This window comes from Salvelinus namaycush, unplaced genomic scaffold (genome assembly GCF_016432855.1).
Source record: "Salvelinus namaycush isolate Seneca unplaced genomic scaffold, SaNama_1.0 Scaffold1343, whole genome shotgun sequence".
Lineage (NCBI taxonomy): Eukaryota > Metazoa > Chordata > Actinopteri > Salmoniformes > Salmonidae > Salvelinus > Salvelinus namaycush.
Window position 1 is genome coordinate 16329 of NW_024058057.1, and position 19472 is coordinate 35800.

Sequence of the window (19472 nt, forward strand, 5' to 3'; positions counted from 1 at the left end):
TCTCCACTACTAGTCTACTGTCTAGTTGGAACTCTCTCCACTACTAGTCTAGTGTCTAGTTGGAACTCTCTCCACTACTAGTCTACTGTCTAGTTGGAACTCTCTCCACTACTAGTCTACTGTCTAGTTGGAACTCTCTCCACTACTAGTCTACCGTTAGTGTCTACTGTCTAGTTGGAACTCTCTCCACTACTAGTCTACTGTCTAGTTGGAACTCTCTCCACTACTAGTCTACTGTCTAGTTGGAACTCTCTCCACTACTAGTCTACCGTTAGTGTCTACTGTCTAGTTGGAACTCTCTCCACTACTAGTCTACCGTTAGTGTCTACTGTCTAGTTGGAACTCTCTCCACTACTAGTCTACCGTCAGTGTCTACTGTCTAGTTGGAACTCTCTCCACTACTAGTCTACTGTCTAGTTGGAACTCTCTCCACTACTAGCCTACCGTCAGTGTCTAGTGTCTAGTTGGAACTCTCTCCACTACTAGTCTACTGTCTAGTTGGAACTCTCTCCACTACTAGTCTAGTGTCTAGTTGGAACTCTCTCCACTACTAGTCTACTGTCTAGTTGGAACTCTCTCCACTACTAGTCTACTGTCTAGTTGGAACTCTCTCCACTACTAGTCTACTGTCTAGTTGGAACTCTCTCCACTACTAGTCTACCGTCTAGTTGGAACTCTCTCCACTACTAGTCTACCGTCTAGTTGGAACTCTCTCCACTACTAGTCTACTGTCTAGTTGGAACTCTCTCCACTACTAGTCTACCGTCTAGTTGGAACTCTCTCCACTACTAGTCTACTGTCTAGTTGGAACTCTCTCCACTACTAGTCTACCGTCTAGTTGGAACTCTCTCCACTACTAGTCTACTGTCTAGTTGGAACTCTCTCCACTACTAGTCTACCGTTAGTGTCTACTGTCTAGTTGGAACTCTCTCCACTACTAGTCTAGTGTCTAGTTGGAACTCTCTCCACTACTAGTCTACCGTCAGTGTCTACTGTCTAGTTGGAACTCTCTCCACTACTAGTCTAGTGTCTAGTTGGAACTCTCTCCACTACTAGTCTACCGTCAGTGTCTACTGTCTAGTTGGAACTCTCTCCACTGCTAGTCTACCGTTAGTGTCAACACCACACTACTCTATGATCATGGCGCAAACCTCAGTCTTTCCCCTCTGACCCTTAGAGCTCTCCTGTTCTGCCTTAGGGCCTCCCCGGGAGCGCTTGTTTCTCTTCCTGCCCTGTTTTTCCTTCCTGCCTCCTCCTCCTGCTTCTCCTCCTGCTCCTCCTACCGCTCCTCCTGCTTTCACCTCCTCTGTAGTAGCAGTAGTAGCAGCAGTAAAAGTAGTTGCCGTGGCAGCAATACGACGTACTACTTTCCTGATGACCTTAGGAGTGGAGGGGTATAAAGTCATGTTAGGACAGAGGAATGGGGATGGGGGGGTGGAGATGGGGAGGGGGGGGGGGGGGGGGAGATGGGGAGGGGGGGGGGTGGAGATGGGGAGGGGTATAAAGTCATGTTAGGACAGAGGAATGGGGATGGGGAGGGGTATAAAGTCATGTTAGGACAGAGGAATAGGGATGGGGGGGTGGAGATGGGGAGGGTGGGCATGGGGGGGAGATGTTCAGGTGATATCAGAAGAGGACAGGGTGAGGATGTAATAGGGGTGTGGGGTGTGTAGTGAAAGGGGGTACAGCAGTTACTTTTCGGGTGACAATGTTTCCATCCTCGTCTGTGAACTGCTCTTCTGTCACTGACTGCATAGGGATGTTTCTGGCCTGTTCTCCCTGAGGATGATATGGTACAGTAGGATCAGACCTGACGGTAGTTTACCGGTCATCATTAGTTTACATGAGGTTAGTTAACCTGAGGTTAGTTAACCTGAGGGTAGTTTACCGGTCATCATTAGTTTACCTGAGGTTAGTTAACCTGAGGTTAGTTAACCTGAGGTTAGTTTACCGGTCATCATTAGTTTACCTGAGGTTAGTTAACCTGAGGGTAGTTAACCTGAGGTTAGTTTACCGGTCATCATTAGTTTACCTGAGGTTAGTTTACCTGTCATCATTAGTTTACCTGAGGTTAGTTTACCTGAGGGTAGTTTACCTGAGGTTAGTTTACCGGTCATCATTAGTTTACCTGAGGTTAGTTTACCTGTCATCATTAGTTTACCTGAGGTTAGTTACCCTGAGGTTAGTTTACCCTGAGGTTAGTTTACCTGAGGTTAGTTTACCTGAGGTTAGTTTACCTGAGGTTAGTTTACCTGAGGTTAGTTTACCTGAGGGTAGTTTACCTGAGGTTAGTTACCCTGAGGTTAGTTTACCTGAGGGTAGTTTACCTGAGGTTAGTTACCCTGAGGTTAGTTACCCTGAGGTTAGTTACCCTGAGGTTAGTTACCCTGAGGTTAGTTTACCTGAGGTTAGTTTACCTGAGGTTAGTTACCCTGAGGTTAGTTTACCTGAGGTTAGTTACCCTGAGGTTAGTTTACCTGAGGTTAGTTTACCTGAGGTTAGTTTACCTGAGGTTAGTTTACCTGAGGTTAGTTACCCTGAGGTTAGTTTACCTGAGGTTAGTTTACCTGAGGTTAGTTTACCTGAGGCTAGTTTACCTGAGGCTAGTTTACCTGAGGGTAGTTACCCTGAGGTTAGTTTACCTGAGGTTAGTTACCCTGAGGTTAGTTTACCTGAGGTTAGTTTACCTGAGGTTAGTTTACCTGAGGTTAGTTTACCTGAGGGTAGTTTACCTGAGGTTAGTTACCCTGAGGTTAGTTTACCTGAGGTTAGTTTACCTGAGGTTAGTTACCCTGAGGGTAGTTTACCTGAGGGTAGTTTACCTGAGGTTAGTTTACCTGAGGTTAGTTACCCTGAGGTTAGTTTACCTGAGGTTAGTTACCCTGAGGTTAGTTTACCTGAGGTTAGTTACCCTGAGGTTAGTTTACCTGAGGTTAGTTTACCTGCCCTAGCGACATTAGCAACACAAAGCTCCATTTGCAAAAAGCACAGCCACAACATGACCCTGTAATACCACCACTCATCCAATAAACACACAGAACATTACATGCCGAAGTCACATCAGATCAGCTTGGTAGAGGGACCCAGAGAAAACCACAGGCGGTGATGGTAACATGGAACTGAAAACACAAGCCAACATCAGCACAACACTATGCAAGCCATGATGAAAGACTGAGTTTAACTACGTATATTAGAATGATGCTAGAATGATCTGGAACAATGTGAGTGTGAATTCTCGCTGTGATATGAAACCTGTCAATACTTTGATGTTAAAATGAAGACAGGCTAGGAAGTAGATGGATGTAAAACATGTCTACAGAGCTGGTGAGTGCTACTCTCATTCACTAGCTATTACCACATGGCCAGTAGAAGCAGCCGTGAACAGATTAACCCAGTCAGCCAGTAGCTACAGCTATTAACCCAGTCAGTCAGTAGCTACAGCTATCAACCCAGTCAGCCAGTAGCTACAGCTATTAACCCAGTCAGCCAGTAGCTACAGCTATTAACCCAGTCAGCCAGTAGCTACAGCTATCAACCCAGTCAGCCAGTAGCTACAGCTATCAACCCAGTCAGCCAGTAGCTACAGCTATCAACCCAGTCAGCCAGTAGCTACAGCTATTAACCCAGTCAGCCAGTAGCTACAGCTATCAACCCAGTCAGCCAGTAGCTACAGCTATCAACCCAGTCAGCCAGTAGCTACAGCTATTAACCCAGTCAGCCAGTAGCTACAGCTATCAACCCAGTCAGCCAGTAGCTACAGCTATCAACCCAGTCAGCCAGTAGCTACAGCTATTAACCCAGTCAGCCAGTAGCTACAGCTATTAACCCAGTCAGTCAGTAGCTACAGCTATTAACCCAGTCAGCCAGTAGCTACAGCTATTAACCCAGTCAGCCAGTAGCTACAGCTATCAACCCAGTCAGCCAGTAGCTACAGCTATCAACCCAGTCAGCCAGTAGCTACAGCTATTAACCCAGTCAGTCAGTAGCTACAGCTATTAACCCAGTCAGCCAGTAGCTACAGCTATTAACCCAGTCAGCCAGTAGCTACAGCTATCAACCCAGTCAGCCAGTAGCTACAGCTATCAACCCAGTCAGCCAGTAGCTACAGCTATCAACCCAGTCAGCCAGTAGCTACAGCTATTAACCCAGTCAGCCAGTAGCTACAGCTATCAACCCAGTCAGCCAGTAGCTACAGCTATCAACCCAGTCAGTCAGTAGCTACAGCTATCAACCCAGTCAGCCAGTAGCTACAGCTATCAACCCAGTCAGTCAGTAGCTACAGCTATCAACCCAGTCAGCCAGTAGCTACAGCTATTAACCCAGTCAGCCAGTAGCTACAGCTATCAACCCAGTCAGCCAGTAGCTACAGCTATTAACCCAGTCAGTCAGTAGCTACAGCTATCAACCCAGTCAGCCAGTAGCTACAGCTATTAACCCAGTCAGCCAGTAGCTACAGCTATCAACCCAGTCAGCCAGTAGCTACAGCTATCAACCCAGTCAGTCAGTAGCTACAGCTATCAACCCAGTCAGCCAGTAGCTACAGCTATTAACCCAGTCAGTCAGTAGCTACAGCTATTAACCCAGTCAGTCAGTAGCTACAGCTATTAACCCAGTCAGCCAGTAGCTACAGCTATTAACCCAGTCAGTCAGTAGCTACAGCTATCAACCCAGTCAGCCAGTAGCTACAGCTATTAACCCAGTCAGCCAGTAGCTACAGCTATTAACCCAGTCAGTCAGTAGCTACAGCTATCAACCCAGTCAGCCAGTAGCTACAGCTATTAACCCAGTCAGCCAGTAGCTACAGCTATTAACCCAGTCAGCCAGTAGCTACAGCTATCAACCCAGTCAGCCAGTAGCTACAGCTATTAACCCAGTCAGCCAGTAGCTACAGCTATCAACCCAGTCAGCCAGTAGCTACAGCTATTAACCCAGTCAGTCAGTAGCTACAGCTATCAACCCAGTCAGCCAGTAGCTACAGCTATTAACCCAGTCAGCCAGTAGCTACAGCTATTAACCCAGTCAGCCAGTAGCTACAGCTATCAACCCAGTCAGCCAGTAGCTACAGCTATCAACCCAGTCAGCCAGTAGCTACAGCTATTAACCCAGTCAGCCAGTAGCTACAGCTATTAACCCAGTCAGCCAGTAGCTACAGCTATCAACCCAGTCAGCCAGTAGCTACAGCTATCAACCCAGTCAGCCAGTAGCTACAGCTATCAACCCAGTCAGCCAGTAGCTACAGCTATTAACCCAGTCAGCCAGTAGCTACAGCTATTAACCCAGTCAGTCAGTAGCTACAGCTATTAACCCAGTCAGCCAGTAGCTACAGCTATTAACCCAGTCAGCCAGTAGCTACAGCTATCAACCCAGTCAGCCAGTAGCTACAGCTATCAACCCAGTCAGCCAGTAGCTACAGCTATCAACCCAGTCAGTCAGTAGCTACAGCTATTAACCCAGTCAGCCAGTAGCTACAGCTATTAACCCAGTCAGCCAGTAGCTACAGCTATCAACCCAGTCAGCCAGTAGCTACAGCTATCAACCCAGTCAGCCAGTAGCTACAGCTATCAACCCAGTCAGCCAGTAGCTACAGCTATTAACCCAGTCAGCCAGTAGCTACAGCTATCAACCCAGTCAGCCAGTAGCTACAGCTATCAACCCAGTCAGTCAGTAGCTACAGCTATCAACCCAGTCAGCCAGTAGCTACAGCTATCAACCCAGTCAGTCAGTAGCTACAGCTATCAACCCAGTCAGCCAGTAGCTACAGCTATTAACCCAGTCAGCCAGTAGCTACAGCTATCAACCCAGTCAGCCAGTAGCTACAGCTATTAACCCAGTCAGTCAGTAGCTACAGCTATCAACCCAGTCAGCCAGTAGCTACAGCTATTAACCCAGTCAGCCAGTAGCTACAGCTATCAACCCAGTCAGCCAGTAGCTACAGCTATCAACCCAGTCAGTCAGTAGCTACAGCTATCAACCCAGTCAGCCAGTAGCTACAGCTATTAACCCAGTCAGTCAGTAGCTACAGCTATTAACCCAGTCAGCCAGTAGCTACAGCTATTAACCCAGTCAGTCAGTAGCTACAGCTATCAACCCAGTCAGCCAGTAGCTACAGCTATTAACCCAGTCAGCCAGTAGCTACAGCTATTAACCCAGTCAGTCAGTAGCTACAGCTATCAACCCAGTCAGCCAGTAGCTACAGCTATTAACCCAGTCAGCCAGTAGCTACAGCTATTAACCCAGTCAGCCAGTAGCTACAGCTATCAACCCAGTCAGCCAGTAGCTACAGCTATTAACCGAGTCAGCCAGTACCTACAGCTATCAACCCAGTCAGCCAGTAGCTACAGCTATTAACCCAGTCAGTCAGTAGCTACAGCTATCAACCCAGTCAGCCAGTAGCTACAGCTATTAACCCAGTCAGCCAGTAGCTACAGCTATTAACCCAGTCAGCCAGTAGCTACAGCTATCAACCCAGTCAGCCAGTAGCTACAGCTATCAACCCAGTCAGCCAGTAGCTACAGCTATTAACCCAGTCAGCCAGTAGCTACAGCTATTAACCCAGTCAGCCAGTAGCTACAGCTATCAACCCAGTCAGCCAGTAGCTACAGCTATCAACCCAGTCAGCCAGTAGCGACAGCTATCAACCCAGTCAGCCAGTAGCTACAGCTATTAACCGAGTCAGCCAGTACCTACAGCTATCAACCCAGTCAGCCAGTAGCTACAGCTATTAACCCAGTCAGCCAGTAGCTACAGCTATTAACCCAGTCAGCCAGTAGCTACAGCTATTAACCCAGTCAGCCAGTAGCTACAGCTATTAACCCAGTCAGTCAGTAGCTACAGCTATTAACCCAGTCAGCCAGTAGCTACAACTATTAACCCAGTCAGCCAGTAGCTACAGCTATCAACCCAGTCAGTCAGTAGCTACAGCTATCAACCCAGTCAGCCAGTAGCTACAGCTATTAACCCAGTCAGCCAGTAGCTACAGCTATCAACCCAGTCAGCCAGTAGCTACAGCTATTAACCCAGTCAGCCAGTAGCTACAGCTATCAAACCAGTCAGCCAGTAGCTACAGCTATTAACCCAGTCAGCCAGTAGCTACAGCTATCAACTCAGTCAGCCAGTAGCTACAGCTATTAACCCAGTCAGCCAGTAGCTACAGCTATTAACCCAGTCAGCAGTAGCTACAGCTATCAACCCAGTCAGCCAGTAGCTACAGCTATCAATCCAGTCAGCCAGTAGCTACAGCTATCAACCCAGTCAGCCAGTAGCTACAGCTATCAACCCAGTCAGCCAGTAGCTACAGCTATCAACCCAGTCAGCCAGTAGCTACAGCTATTAACCCAGTCAGCCAGTAGCTACAGCTATTAACCCAGTCAGCCAGTAGCTACAGCTATTAAACCAGTCAGCCAGGAGCTACAGCTATCAACCCAGTCAGCCAGTAGCTACAGCTATCAACCCAGTCAGCCAGTAGCTACAGCTATCAACCCAGTCAGCCAGTAGCTACAGCTATCAACCCAGTCAGCCAGTAGCTACAGCTATTAACCCAGTCAGCGAGTAGCTACAGCTATCAACCCAGTCAGCCAGTAGCTACAGCTATTAACCCAGTCAGCCAGTAGCTACAGCTATTAACCCAGTCAGCCAGTAGCTACAGCTATCAACCCAGTCAGCCAGTAGCTACAGCTATCAACCCAGTCAGCCAGTAGCTACAGCTATTAACCCAGTCAGCCAGTAGCTACAGCTATCAACCCAGTCAGCCAGTAGCTACAGCTATCAACCCAGTCAGCCAGTAGCTACAGCTATTAACCCAGTCAGCCAGTAGCTACAGCTATCAACCCAGTCAGCCAGTAGCTACAGCTATTAACCCAGTCAGCCAGTAGCTACAGCTATTAACCCAGTCAGCCAGTAGCTACAGCTATCAACCCAGTCAGCCAGTAGCTACAGCTATTAACCCAGTCAGCCAGTAGCTACAGCTAGTTGGGAGCAGCTGGTCAAGCAGAAAGGCAGCAGAGCTCTAGGTTCCTGTAGAGCCTGTCACATCAGGCCCAGGCCACACAGACAGACATGCCCAGGCCACACAGACAGACAGGCCCAGGCCACACAGACAGACAGGCCCAGGCCACACAGACAGACAGGCCCAGGCCACACAGACAGGCCTAGGCCACACAGACAGACAGGCCCAGGCCACACAGACAGACAGGCCGAGGCCACACAGACAGACAGGCCCAGGCCACACAGACAGACAGGCTCAGGCCACACAGACAGACATGCCCAGGCCACACAGACAGACAGGCCCAGGCCACACAGACAGACAGGCCACACAGACAGACAGCACATTGATAGCAGCACAGGCCTCACTGGGGCAACACACCACTCAGTGCCACAAGCAGGTACCTTCAGAATGACCCTCCGGCGGTACACCTTGGTGGTGACAGTCCGTTCCTCATCAGAGCTGGTCTCCTTATCTCTACCACCCTCCTGATGAACCAGGTAGGGTTAGGGCTCTGATCTCACAGTAACAACTATGTCCTGCGTCTGACATGTGGTTCAGAACAGTCCTGTCATAGATCCTGTCTGACATGTGGTTCAGAACAGTCCTGTCATAGATCCTGTCTGACATGTGGTTCAGAACAGTCCTGTCATAGATCCTGTCTGACATGTGGTTCAGAACAGTCCTGTCATAGATCCTGTCTGACAGGTGGTTCAGAACAGTCCTGTCATAGATCCTGTCTGACATGTGGTTCAGAACAGCCCTGTCATAGATCCTGTCTGACATGTGGTTCAGAACAGTCCTGTCATAGATCCTGTCTGACATGTGGTTCAGAACAGTCCTGTCATAGATCCTGTCTGACATGTGGTTCAGAACAGTCCTGTCATAGATCCTGTCTGACATGTGGTTCAGAACAGTCCTGTCATAGATCCTGTCTGACATGTGGTTCAGAACAGCCCTGTCATAGATCCTGTCTGACATGTGGTTCAGAACAGTCCTGTCATAGATCCTGTCTGACATGTGGTTCAGAACAGCCCTGTCATAGATCCTGTCTGACAGGTGGTTCAGAACAGTCCTGTCATAGATCCTGTCTGACATGTGGTTCAGAACAGCCCTGTCATAGATCCTGTCTGACAGGTGGTTCAGAACAGTCCTGTCATAGATCCTGTCTGACAGGTGGTTCAGAACAGTCCTGTCATAGATCCTGTCTGACATGTGGTTCAGAACAGTCCTGTCATAGATCCTGTCTGACATGTGGTTCAGAACAGCCCTGTCATAGATCCTGTCTGACAGGTGGTTCAGAACAGTCCTGTCATAGATCCTGTCTGACATGTGGTTCAGAACAGTCCTGTCATAGATCCTGTCTGACATGTGGTTCAGAACAGCCCTGTCATAGATCGTGTCTGACAGATGGTTCAGAACAGTCCTGTCATAGATCCTGTCTGACAGGTGGTTCAGAACAGTCCTGTCATAGATCCTGTCTGACATGTGGTTCAGAACAGCCCTGTCATAGATCCTGTCTGACAGGTGGTTCAGAACAGTCCTGTCATAGATCCTGTCTGACATGTGGTTCAGAACAGTCCTGTCATAGATCCTGTCTGACATGTGGTTCAGAACAGTCCTGTCATAGATCCTGTCTGACATGTGGTTCAGAACAGTCCTGTCATAGATCCTGTCTGACATGTGGTTCAGAACAGTCCTGTCATAGATCCTGTCTGACATGTGGTTCAGAACAGTCCTGTCATAGATCCTGTCTGACATGTGGTTCAGAACAGCCCTGTCATAGATCCTGTCTGACAGGTGGTTCAGAACAGCCCTGTCATAGATCCTGTCTGACATGTGGTTCAGAACAGTCCTGTCTTAAATCCTGTCTGACAGGTGGTTCAGAACAGCCCTGTCATAGATCCTGTCTGACAGGTGGTTCAGAACAGTCCTGTCATAGATCCTGTCTGACAGGTGGTTCAGAACAGTCCTGTCATAGATCCTGTCTGACAGGTGGTTCAGAACAGTCCTGTCATAGATCCTGTCTGACAGGTGGTTCAGAACAGTCCTGTCATAGATCCTGTCTGACATGTGGTTCAGAACAGTCCTGTCATAGATCCTGTCTGACAGGTGGTTCAGAACAGTCCTGTCATAGATCCTGTCTGACATGTGGTTCAGAACAGTCCTGTTATAGATCCTGTCTGACAGGTGGTTCAGAACAGTCCTGTCATAGATCCTGTCTGACATGTGGTTCAGAACAGCCCTGTCATAGATCTTGTCTGACAGGTGGTTCAGAACAGTCCTGTCATAGATCCTGTCTGACATGTGGTTCAGAACAGCCCTGTCATAGATCCTGTCTGACAGGTGGTTCAGAACAGCCCTGTCATAGATCCTGTCTGACAGGTGGTTCAGAACAGTCCTGTCATAGATCCTGTCTGACATGTGGTTCAGAACAGCCCTGTCATAGATCCTGGCTGACATGTGGTTCAGAACAGTCCTGTCATAGATCCTGTCTGACATGTGGTTCAGAACAGTCCTGTCATAGATCCTGTCTGACATGTGGTTCAGAACAGCCCTGTCATAGATCCTGTCTGACATGTGGTTCAGAACAGTCCTGTCATTGATCCTGTCTGACATGTGGTTCAGAACAGTCCTGTCATACATCCTATCTGACATGTGGTTCAGAACAGTCCTGTCATAGATCCTGTCTGACATGTGGTTCAGAACAGTCCTGTCATAGATCCTGTCTGACATGTGGTTCAGAACAGCCCTGTCATAGATCCTGTCTGACAGGTGGTTCAGAACAGCCCTGTCATAGATCCTGTCTGACATGTGGTTCAGAACAGTCCTGTCATAGATCCTGTCTGACATGTGGTTCAGAACAGTCCTGTCATAGATCCTGTCTGACATGTGGTTCAGAACAGTCCTGTCATAGATCCTGTCTGACATGTGGTTCAGAACAGCCCTGTCATAGATCCTGTCTGACATGTGGTTCAGAACAGTCCTGTCATAGATCCTGTCTGACATGTGGTTCAGAACAGCCCTGTCATAGATCCTGTCTGACAGGTGGTTCAGAACAGTCCTGTCATAGATCCTGTCTGACATGTGGTTCAGAACAGCCCTGTCATAGATCCTGTCTGACAGGTGGTTCAGAACAGCCCTGTCATAGATCCTGTCTGACAGGTGGTTCAGAACAGTCCTGTCATAGATCCTGTCTGACATGTGGTTCAGAACAGTCCTGTCATAGATCCTGTCTGACATGTGGTTCAGAACAGCCCTGTCATAGATCCTGTCTGACAGGTGGTTCAGAACAGTCCTGTCATAGATCCTGTCTGACATGTGGTTCAGAACAGTCCTGTCATAGATCCTGTCTGACATGTGGTTCAGAACAGCCCTGTCATAGATCCTGTCTGACAGATGGTTCAGAACAGTCCTGTCATAGATCCTGTCTGACAGGTGGTTCAGAACAGTCCTGTCATAGATCCTGTCTGACATGTGGTTCAGAACAGCCCTGTCATAGATCCTGTCTGACAGGTGGTTCAGAACAGTCCTGTCATAGATCCTGTCTGACATGTGGTTCAGAACAGTCCTGTCATAGATCCTGTCTGACATGTGGTTCAGAACAGTCCTGTCATAGATCCTGTCTGACATGTGGTTCAGAACAGTCCTGTCATAGATCCTGTCTGACATGTGGTTCAGAACAGTCCTGTCATAGATCCTGTCTGACATGTGGTTCAGAACAGTCCTGTCATAGATCCTGTCTGACATGTGGTTCAGAACAGCCCTGTCATAGATCCTGTCTGACAGGTGGTTCAGAACAGCCCTGTCATAGATCCTGTCTGACATGTGGTTCAGAACAGTCCTGTCTTAAATCCTGTCTGACAGGTGGTTCAGAACAGCCCTGTCATAGATCCTGTCTGACAGGTGGTTCAGAACAGTCCTGTCATAGATCCTGTCTGACAGGTGGTTCAGAACAGTCCTGTCATAGATCCTGTCTGACAGGTGGTTCAGAACAGTCCTGTCATAGATCCTGTCTGACAGGTGGTTCAGAACAGTCCTGTCATAGATCCTGTCTGACATGTGGTTCAGAACAGTCCTGTCATAGATCCTGTCTGACAGGTGGTTCAGAACAGTCCTGTCATAGATCCTGTCTGACATGTGGTTCAGAACAGTCCTGTTATAGATCCTGTCTGACAGGTGGTTCAGAACAGTCCTGTCATAGATCCTGTCTGACATGTGGTTCAGAACAGCCCTGTCATAGATCTTGTCTGACAGGTGGTTCAGAACAGTCCTGTCATAGATCCTGTCTGACATGTGGTTCAGAACAGCCCTGTCATAGATCCTGTCTGACAGGTGGTTCAGAACAGCCCTGTCATAGATCCTGTCTGACAGGTGGTTCAGAACAGTCCTGTCATAGATCCTGTCTGACATGTGGTTCAGAACAGTCCTGTCATAGATCCTGGCTGACATGTGGTTCAGAACAGTCCTGTCATAGATCCTGTCTGACATGTGGTTCAGAACAGTCCTGTCATAGATCCTGTCTGACATGTGGTTCAGAACAGCCCTGTCATAGATCCTGTCTGACATGTGGTTCAGAACAGTCCTGTCATTGATCCTGTCTGACATGTGGTTCAGAACAGTCCTGTCATACATCCTATCTGACATGTGGTTCAGAACAGTCCTGTCATAGATCCTGTCTGACATGTGGTTCAGAACAGTCCTGTCATAGATCCTGTCTGACATGTGGTTCAGAACAGCCCTGTCATAGATCCTGTCTGACAGGTGGTTCAGAACAGCCCTGTCATAGATCCTGTCTGACAGGTGGTTCAGAACAGTCCTGTCATAGATCCTGTCTGACATGTGGTTCAGAACAGTCCTGTCTTAGATCCTGTCTGACAGGTGGTTCATAACAGCCCTGTCATAGATCCTGTCTGACATGTGGTTCAGAACAGTCCTGTCATAGATCCTGTCTGACATGTGGTTCAGAACAGCCCTGTCATAGATCCTGTCTGACATGTGGTTCAGAACAGCCCTGTCATAGATCCTGTCTGACAGGTGGTTCAGAACAGTCATAGATCCTGTCTGACAGGTGGTTCAGAACAGTCCTGTCATAGATCCTGTCTGACATGTGGTTCAGAACAGTCCTGTCATAGATCCTGTCTGACATGTGGTTCAGAACAGTCCTGTCATAGATCCTGTCTTACAGGTGGTTCAGAACAGCCCTGTCATAGATCCTGTCTGACAGGTGGTTCAGAACAGTCCTGTCATAGATCCTGTCTGACAGGTGGTTCAGAACAGTCCTGTCATAGATCCTGTCTGACAGGTGGTTCAGAACAGTCCTGTCATAGATCCTGTCTGACAGGTGGTTCAGAACAGTCCTGTCTTAGATCCTGTCTGACATGTGGTTCAGAACAGTCCTGTCATAGATCCTGTCTGACATGTACAGGAATGATTTTAGATCCTGACTCAGAGGTTCGTCAGAAATAGGGTTAGAAGTGAAGAAGATGCATTTGTTTTTCACCTTGATCCGTTGAACGTGGTCTTCACCAGCTAGATATCAGAGTACATTACATTTACATTTTACATTTTAGTCATTTAGTAGACGCTCTTATCCAGAGCGACTTACAGTAGAGTGCATACATTTTATTACATTTTTTACATACTGAGACAAGGATATCCCTACCGGCCAAACCCTCCCTAACCCGGACGACGCTATGCCAATTGTGCGTCGCCCCACGGACCTCCCGGTTGCGGCCGGCTGCGACAGAGCCTGGGCGCGAACCCAGAGACTCTGGTGGCGCAGCTAGCACTGCGATGCAGTGCCCTAGACCACTGCGCCACCCGGGAAGACATTGGTCTTCCTCATAACACATCAACCTTGTGAGTGAGATGAGGACAGAAGAACAGCTGTGTCCATAATAACAGCACAGAGTCATGATATGTAGAGTTACCTGGACTTTGTGCTGTGACCCCTGAACTCCTCCCTCCTCCTGCTGCTGCTCCTTGCTGCTTGGTCCTGCTGTGCTGTCCTCTCCCAGAGTCCTTCTGCTTCCCTCCCCCTGCCCTCCTTGTGACGCTGACGCCCTTCCCTCGTCCTCGACCTGGCTCTGACCCTTCACCCCGTTGGACGAACCCTGGGACTCAGGAAATGACCCGGGCTGGGACAGGAAGTCAGCGTGGTCTCCATTGGATTTCTCTGCTGGTCGGACAGGTGATGTTGTCAGGGAGTCCAGGGAATTCACAGGGCTGGGGGAGGAGGGGGGGAGACAGGGGGAGGAGAGAGGAAGAGGAACAGAGGAGGGGGGAGGGGAAGAGAGGAGGAGGGTGGGAGAGGGAGGGCAGAGGAGGAGGGGGGGAGAGGGGGGGAGGAGAAAGGAAGGGGAAGAGAGGAAGAGGGTGGGAGAGGAGGGGGGGAGAGGGAGGGAGGGGGAGGAGAGGGAGGGCGGAGGAGGGGGGGAGGAGAAAGGAAGGGGAAGAGAGGAAGAGGGTGGGAGAGGAGGGGGGGAGAGGGAGGGCGGAGGAGATTACAATTAGAATTAGAAAAACATTGTCCACGCAATGTGGAAATACACTACATGACCAACCGTATGTGGACACCTGCTCGTCCAACATCTCAATCCAGTCAGTCCTCCCTTTGCTGCTATAACAGCCTCCACTCTTCTGGGAAGGCTTTCCACTAGATGTTGGAACATTTATTCAGGGCCTGGCTCGCAGTCGGCGTTCCAATTCATCCCAAAGGTATTCGATGGGGTTGAAGTCAGGGCTCTGTTCAGGCCAGTCAAGTTCTTCCACACCGATCTTGACAAACCATTTCTGTATAGACCTCGCTTTGTACACAGGGGCATTGCTGAAACAGGAAAGCGTTCTTTCCGAAATTCCAGAAAATGTCATACTTTTAGAAGCTTCTGATAGGCTAATTGACATAATTTGAGTCAATTGGATGTGTACCTGTGGATGTATTTCAAGGCCTACCTTCAAACTCAGTGCCTCTTTGCTTGACATCATGGGAAAATCAAAAGAAATCAGCCAAGACCTCAGGAAATAAATTGTAGCCCTCCACAAGTCTGGTTCATCCTCGGGAGCAATTTCCAAATGCCTGAAGGTACCATGTTCATCTGTACAAACAATAGTACGCAAGTATAAACACCAGGGGACCACGCAGCCGTCATACCGCTCAGGAAGGAGACGCGTTCTGTCTCCTAGAGATGAACTTACTTTGGTGCGAAGAGTGCAAATCAATCCCAGAACAACAAAGGACCTTGTGAAGATGCTGGAGGAAACAGGTACAAAAGTATCAATATCCACAGTAAAATGAGTCCTGTATCGACATAACCTGAAAGGCCGCTCAGCAAGGAAGAAGCCAAAACCGCCATAAAAAAGCCAGACTATGGTTTGCAACTGCACATGGGGACAAAGATCGTACTTTTTGGAGAAATGTCCTCTGGTCTGGTGAAACTCTTTGGCCATAATGACCATTGTTATGTTTGGAGGAAAAAGGGGGAAGCTTGCAAGCCGAAGAACACCATCCCAACCGTGAAGCACGGGGTGGCAGCATCATGTTGTGGGGGTGCTTTGCTGCAGGAGGGACTGGTGCACTTCACAAACTAGATGGCATCATGAGGAGGAAAATTATGTGGATATATTGAAGCAACATCTCAAGACATCAGTCAGGAAGTTAAAGCTTGGGTCTTCCAAATGGACAATGACCCCAAGCATACTTCCAAAGTTGTGGCAAAATGGCTTAAGGACAACAAAGTCAAGGTATTGAAGTGGCCATCACAAAGCCCTGACCTCAATCCCATAGAAAATTTGTGGGCAGAACTGAAAAAGTGTGTGTGAGCAAGGAGGCCTACAAACCTGACTCAGTTACACCAGCTCTGTCAGGAGGAATGGGACAAAATTCACCCAACTTATTGTGGGAAGCTTGTGGAAGGCTATCCAAAATGTTTGACCCAAGTAAAAGGCCATGCTACCAAATACTAATTGAGTGTATGTAAACTTCTGACCCACTTGGAATGTGATGAAAAAATTAGAAGTTGAAATAAATCATTCTCTCTACTATTATTCTGACATTTCACATTCTCAAAATAAAGTGTTGATCCTAACTGACCTAAAACAGGGCATTTTTACTAGGATTAAATGTCAGGAATTGTGAAAAACTGAGTTTAAACGTATTTGGCTAAGGTGTATGTAAACTTCCGACTTCAACTGTACATTACCGTACAGCCCTGAAGGATGTCTGAACAATGAACTTGAATGTGGATAAATATGAATCACTTCAAATTGATTTGTGTAAATTAAGGCAGATACAAATGAACAGTTCTTCAATACAATGCATTGTAGTTTAAGACAACTTTCAATGCTGTTTGTGATACAATTTTGTCATTTCAAATCAAATCAAATTGTATTCGTCACATGCACCGAATACCGTGAAATATTTACTTACCCTTAACGAACAATGCAGTTCCAGATTTATAGGCTACACCACGTCATGTGTCTGGGCGTATTATTTACTGGTTATGCTATATAGCTATATGCTATATTTCTTTTTTATATTTAATTTAACCTTTTTTAACTAGGCAAGTCAGTTAAGAACAAATTGTTATTTACAATGACGGGCCAAAAGGCAAAAGCCTCCTGCAGAGAAGGGGGCTGGAATTAAAAATGAAAATGTAGGACAAAACACACATCACGACAAGAGAGACACCACAACACTACATAAAGAGAGACACCACAACACTACATGAAGAGAGACACCACAACACTACATAAAGAGAGACACCACAACACTACATAAAGAGAGACACCACAACACTACATAAAGAGAGACACCACAACACTACATAAAGAGAGACACCACAACACTACATAAAGAGAGACACCACAACACTACATAAAGAGAGACACCACAACACTACATAAAGAGAGACACCACAACACTACATAAAGAGAGACACCACAACACTACATAAAGAGAGACACCACAACACTACATAAAGAGAGACACCACCACACTACATAAAGAGAGACACCACAACACTACATAAAGAGAGACACCACAACACTACATAAAGAGAGACACCACAACACTACATAAAGAGAGACACCACAACACTACATAAAGAGAGACACCACAACACTACATAAAGAGAGACACCACAACACTACATAAAGAGAGACACCACAACACTACATAAAGAGAGACACCACAACACTACATAAAGAGAGACACCACAACACTACATAAAGAGAGACACCACAACACTACATAAAGAGAGACACCACAACACTACATAAAGAGAGACACCACAACACTACATAAAGAGAGACACCACAACACTACATAAAGAGAGACACCACAACACTACATAAAGAGAGACACCACAACACTACATAAAGAGAGACACCACAACACTACATAAAGAGAGACACCACAACACTACATAAAGAGAGACACCACAACACTACATAAAGAGAGACACCACAACACTACATAAAGAGAGACACCACAACACTACATAAAGAGAGACACCACAACACTACATAAAGAGAGACACCACAACACTACATAAAGAGAGACCTAAGACAACAACATACCATGGCAGCAACACATGACAACACACCATGTTAGGAATACAACATGACAACAACATGGTAGCAGCACAAAACATGGTACAAACATTATTGGGCACAGACAACAGCACAAAGGGCAAGAAGGTAGAGACAACAATACACCAACATACCATCATTACCTAGATGTTAACAGTGCCCACATCACGCGTATTGTAGTAAATGTAGCTATATAGTTTAGGACTTGCCTTGGAACTGCAGGCACACATTTCTGTGGCCTTATAAAAGCTTGTGTGCCTGGTAGATACAACGTGAATCATTGGTAAATCATGTAGCGACTGACTGAGGAAGATTTGACTGAGGAAGATTTGAGGTACAAGAGGAGACTCCAAGGGAGGGAACGCTAAGCTCCACCCCTGACAACATTATTCATGTTTAATAATCCTATCAGATCCTACCTGGTGTCCTGGAGGGAGTGAACGCTAAGCTCCACCCCTGACAACATTATTCATGTTTAATATTAATATCAGATCCTACCTGGTGTCCTGGAGGGAGGGAACACTAAGCCCCACCCCTGACAACATTATTAATGTTTAATAATCCTATCAGATCCTACCTGGTGTCCTGGAAGTCGTTGCCCTCAGCACTCAGACTGCGGCCAGGTGTCGGGGGCTCCACCTTCACGCTGGACGTCTCACTATGCCAACCTGCAGGTGATGACATCACATCTTTGTCTGCCTGCTGCACTCGAGACAAGATGGCGTTTATCCTGTCCTCCGTCATCTCCTCGTCCTCCGAGCCTTCCTCCAGCGCCATCTCCTCCAACAGAGACTTTAACTTCTCCTCAGTCATCTCCCCCTCCTCTTTCTCTTCCCCTGGAGAACCAGACACACCACCCTCTCCCCACAGGGCAGGCCTAAAGCCCAGGGCCTCTGATGGGTCTCCTCTGGCTCCAGCCAGCCACTCATCCTCCCTGACCACCCCCTGAGGAAGATCAATCTGATGTATCAGCATCCCCATGTCAACATCCTGCTCAGCCTCCTCTCTCACCCCTGCCTCCCTGTCATGGGGCTTGTATGAGGCCACTGACTCTCTGCTAACCCCTGTGTCATCTTCAGTGGAGGTCACTTTAGGGCCCCCTCCTTCCCCGGTGCCCTCCCCGGCGCCCCGGGAGTCTAGAGGTCCAGAGGTGTCTTCCTCTACCACCATTGTGGGGGGTTGAGCATGGGGGGCGGGGCCTGGGGTCCTGGTGGTCTGGGTGAGTGACAAGTCACATGGTCTAGTGGGCGTTCTAGAGGGGGAGTCTAGGCCAGCGTCCTCATCAAAGAAAGGGTCGCTGCTTAGCGGGGTGGGGGGCTGAGAGATCAAACCTGTGGGGGTCTGAAGCTCTAGCTGGATGCTGCTGGAACCTGGATGAGATAACCACAACACAGTGGAGCTGAGATGGAGGGACACAGCAACATGAAGACACTCAGCATGGACAGGAGGAAGGAGGAAGGAGGGAAACAACAACACGAAGACACTCAGCATGGACAGGAGGAAGGAGGAAGGAGGATGGAGGAAGGAAGGAGTGCTATTCATATAATACTGCCAACTGCAGAAAATCACTGACTTATACTCTTATAAGAGACAGGCTGTTAGCGTTCAGCCTAGCAGGTAGCAGGCAGCTAGCAGCTCTTTACATGGCTCACAGCCTAGCAGGTAGCAGGTAGCTAGCAGCTCTTACATGGCTCACAGCCTAGCAGGTAGCAGGTAGCTAGCAGCTCTTTACATGGCTCACAGCCTAGCAGGTAGCAGGTAGCTAGCAGCTCTTTACATGGCTCATCTGCATATGGCCTGTTGGCCTGGATATGACTGATCATGAGTTTAGTCAACAGGTGATGTTAATCACATGGATATGTAAGTTCAGAAGATGATCAGGGAACCATAAGGGACGACA

The 19472-nt window shown here is 47.9% G+C and overlaps 1 protein-coding gene across 1 annotated transcript in view; it reads right to left on the bottom strand.

Annotated features, from left to right (window-relative positions):
- Window positions 1-19472, bottom strand: part of LOC120036473 (ankyrin-3-like) — a 61717-nt gene that overhangs the window by 8132 nt on the left and 34113 nt on the right. Inside the window, exons 13-16 of the mRNA XM_038982909.1 lie at window positions 18150-18942; window positions 13915-14209; window positions 8386-8469; window positions 1696-1779 (exon numbers count right to left, since the gene is read on the bottom strand). Of these exons, the coding sequence (XP_038838837.1) occupies window positions 1696-1779; window positions 8386-8469; window positions 13915-14209; window positions 18150-18942 (1256 nt within the window). The remainder of the gene's footprint in view (window positions 1-1695; window positions 1780-8385; window positions 8470-13914; window positions 14210-18149; window positions 18943-19472) is intronic.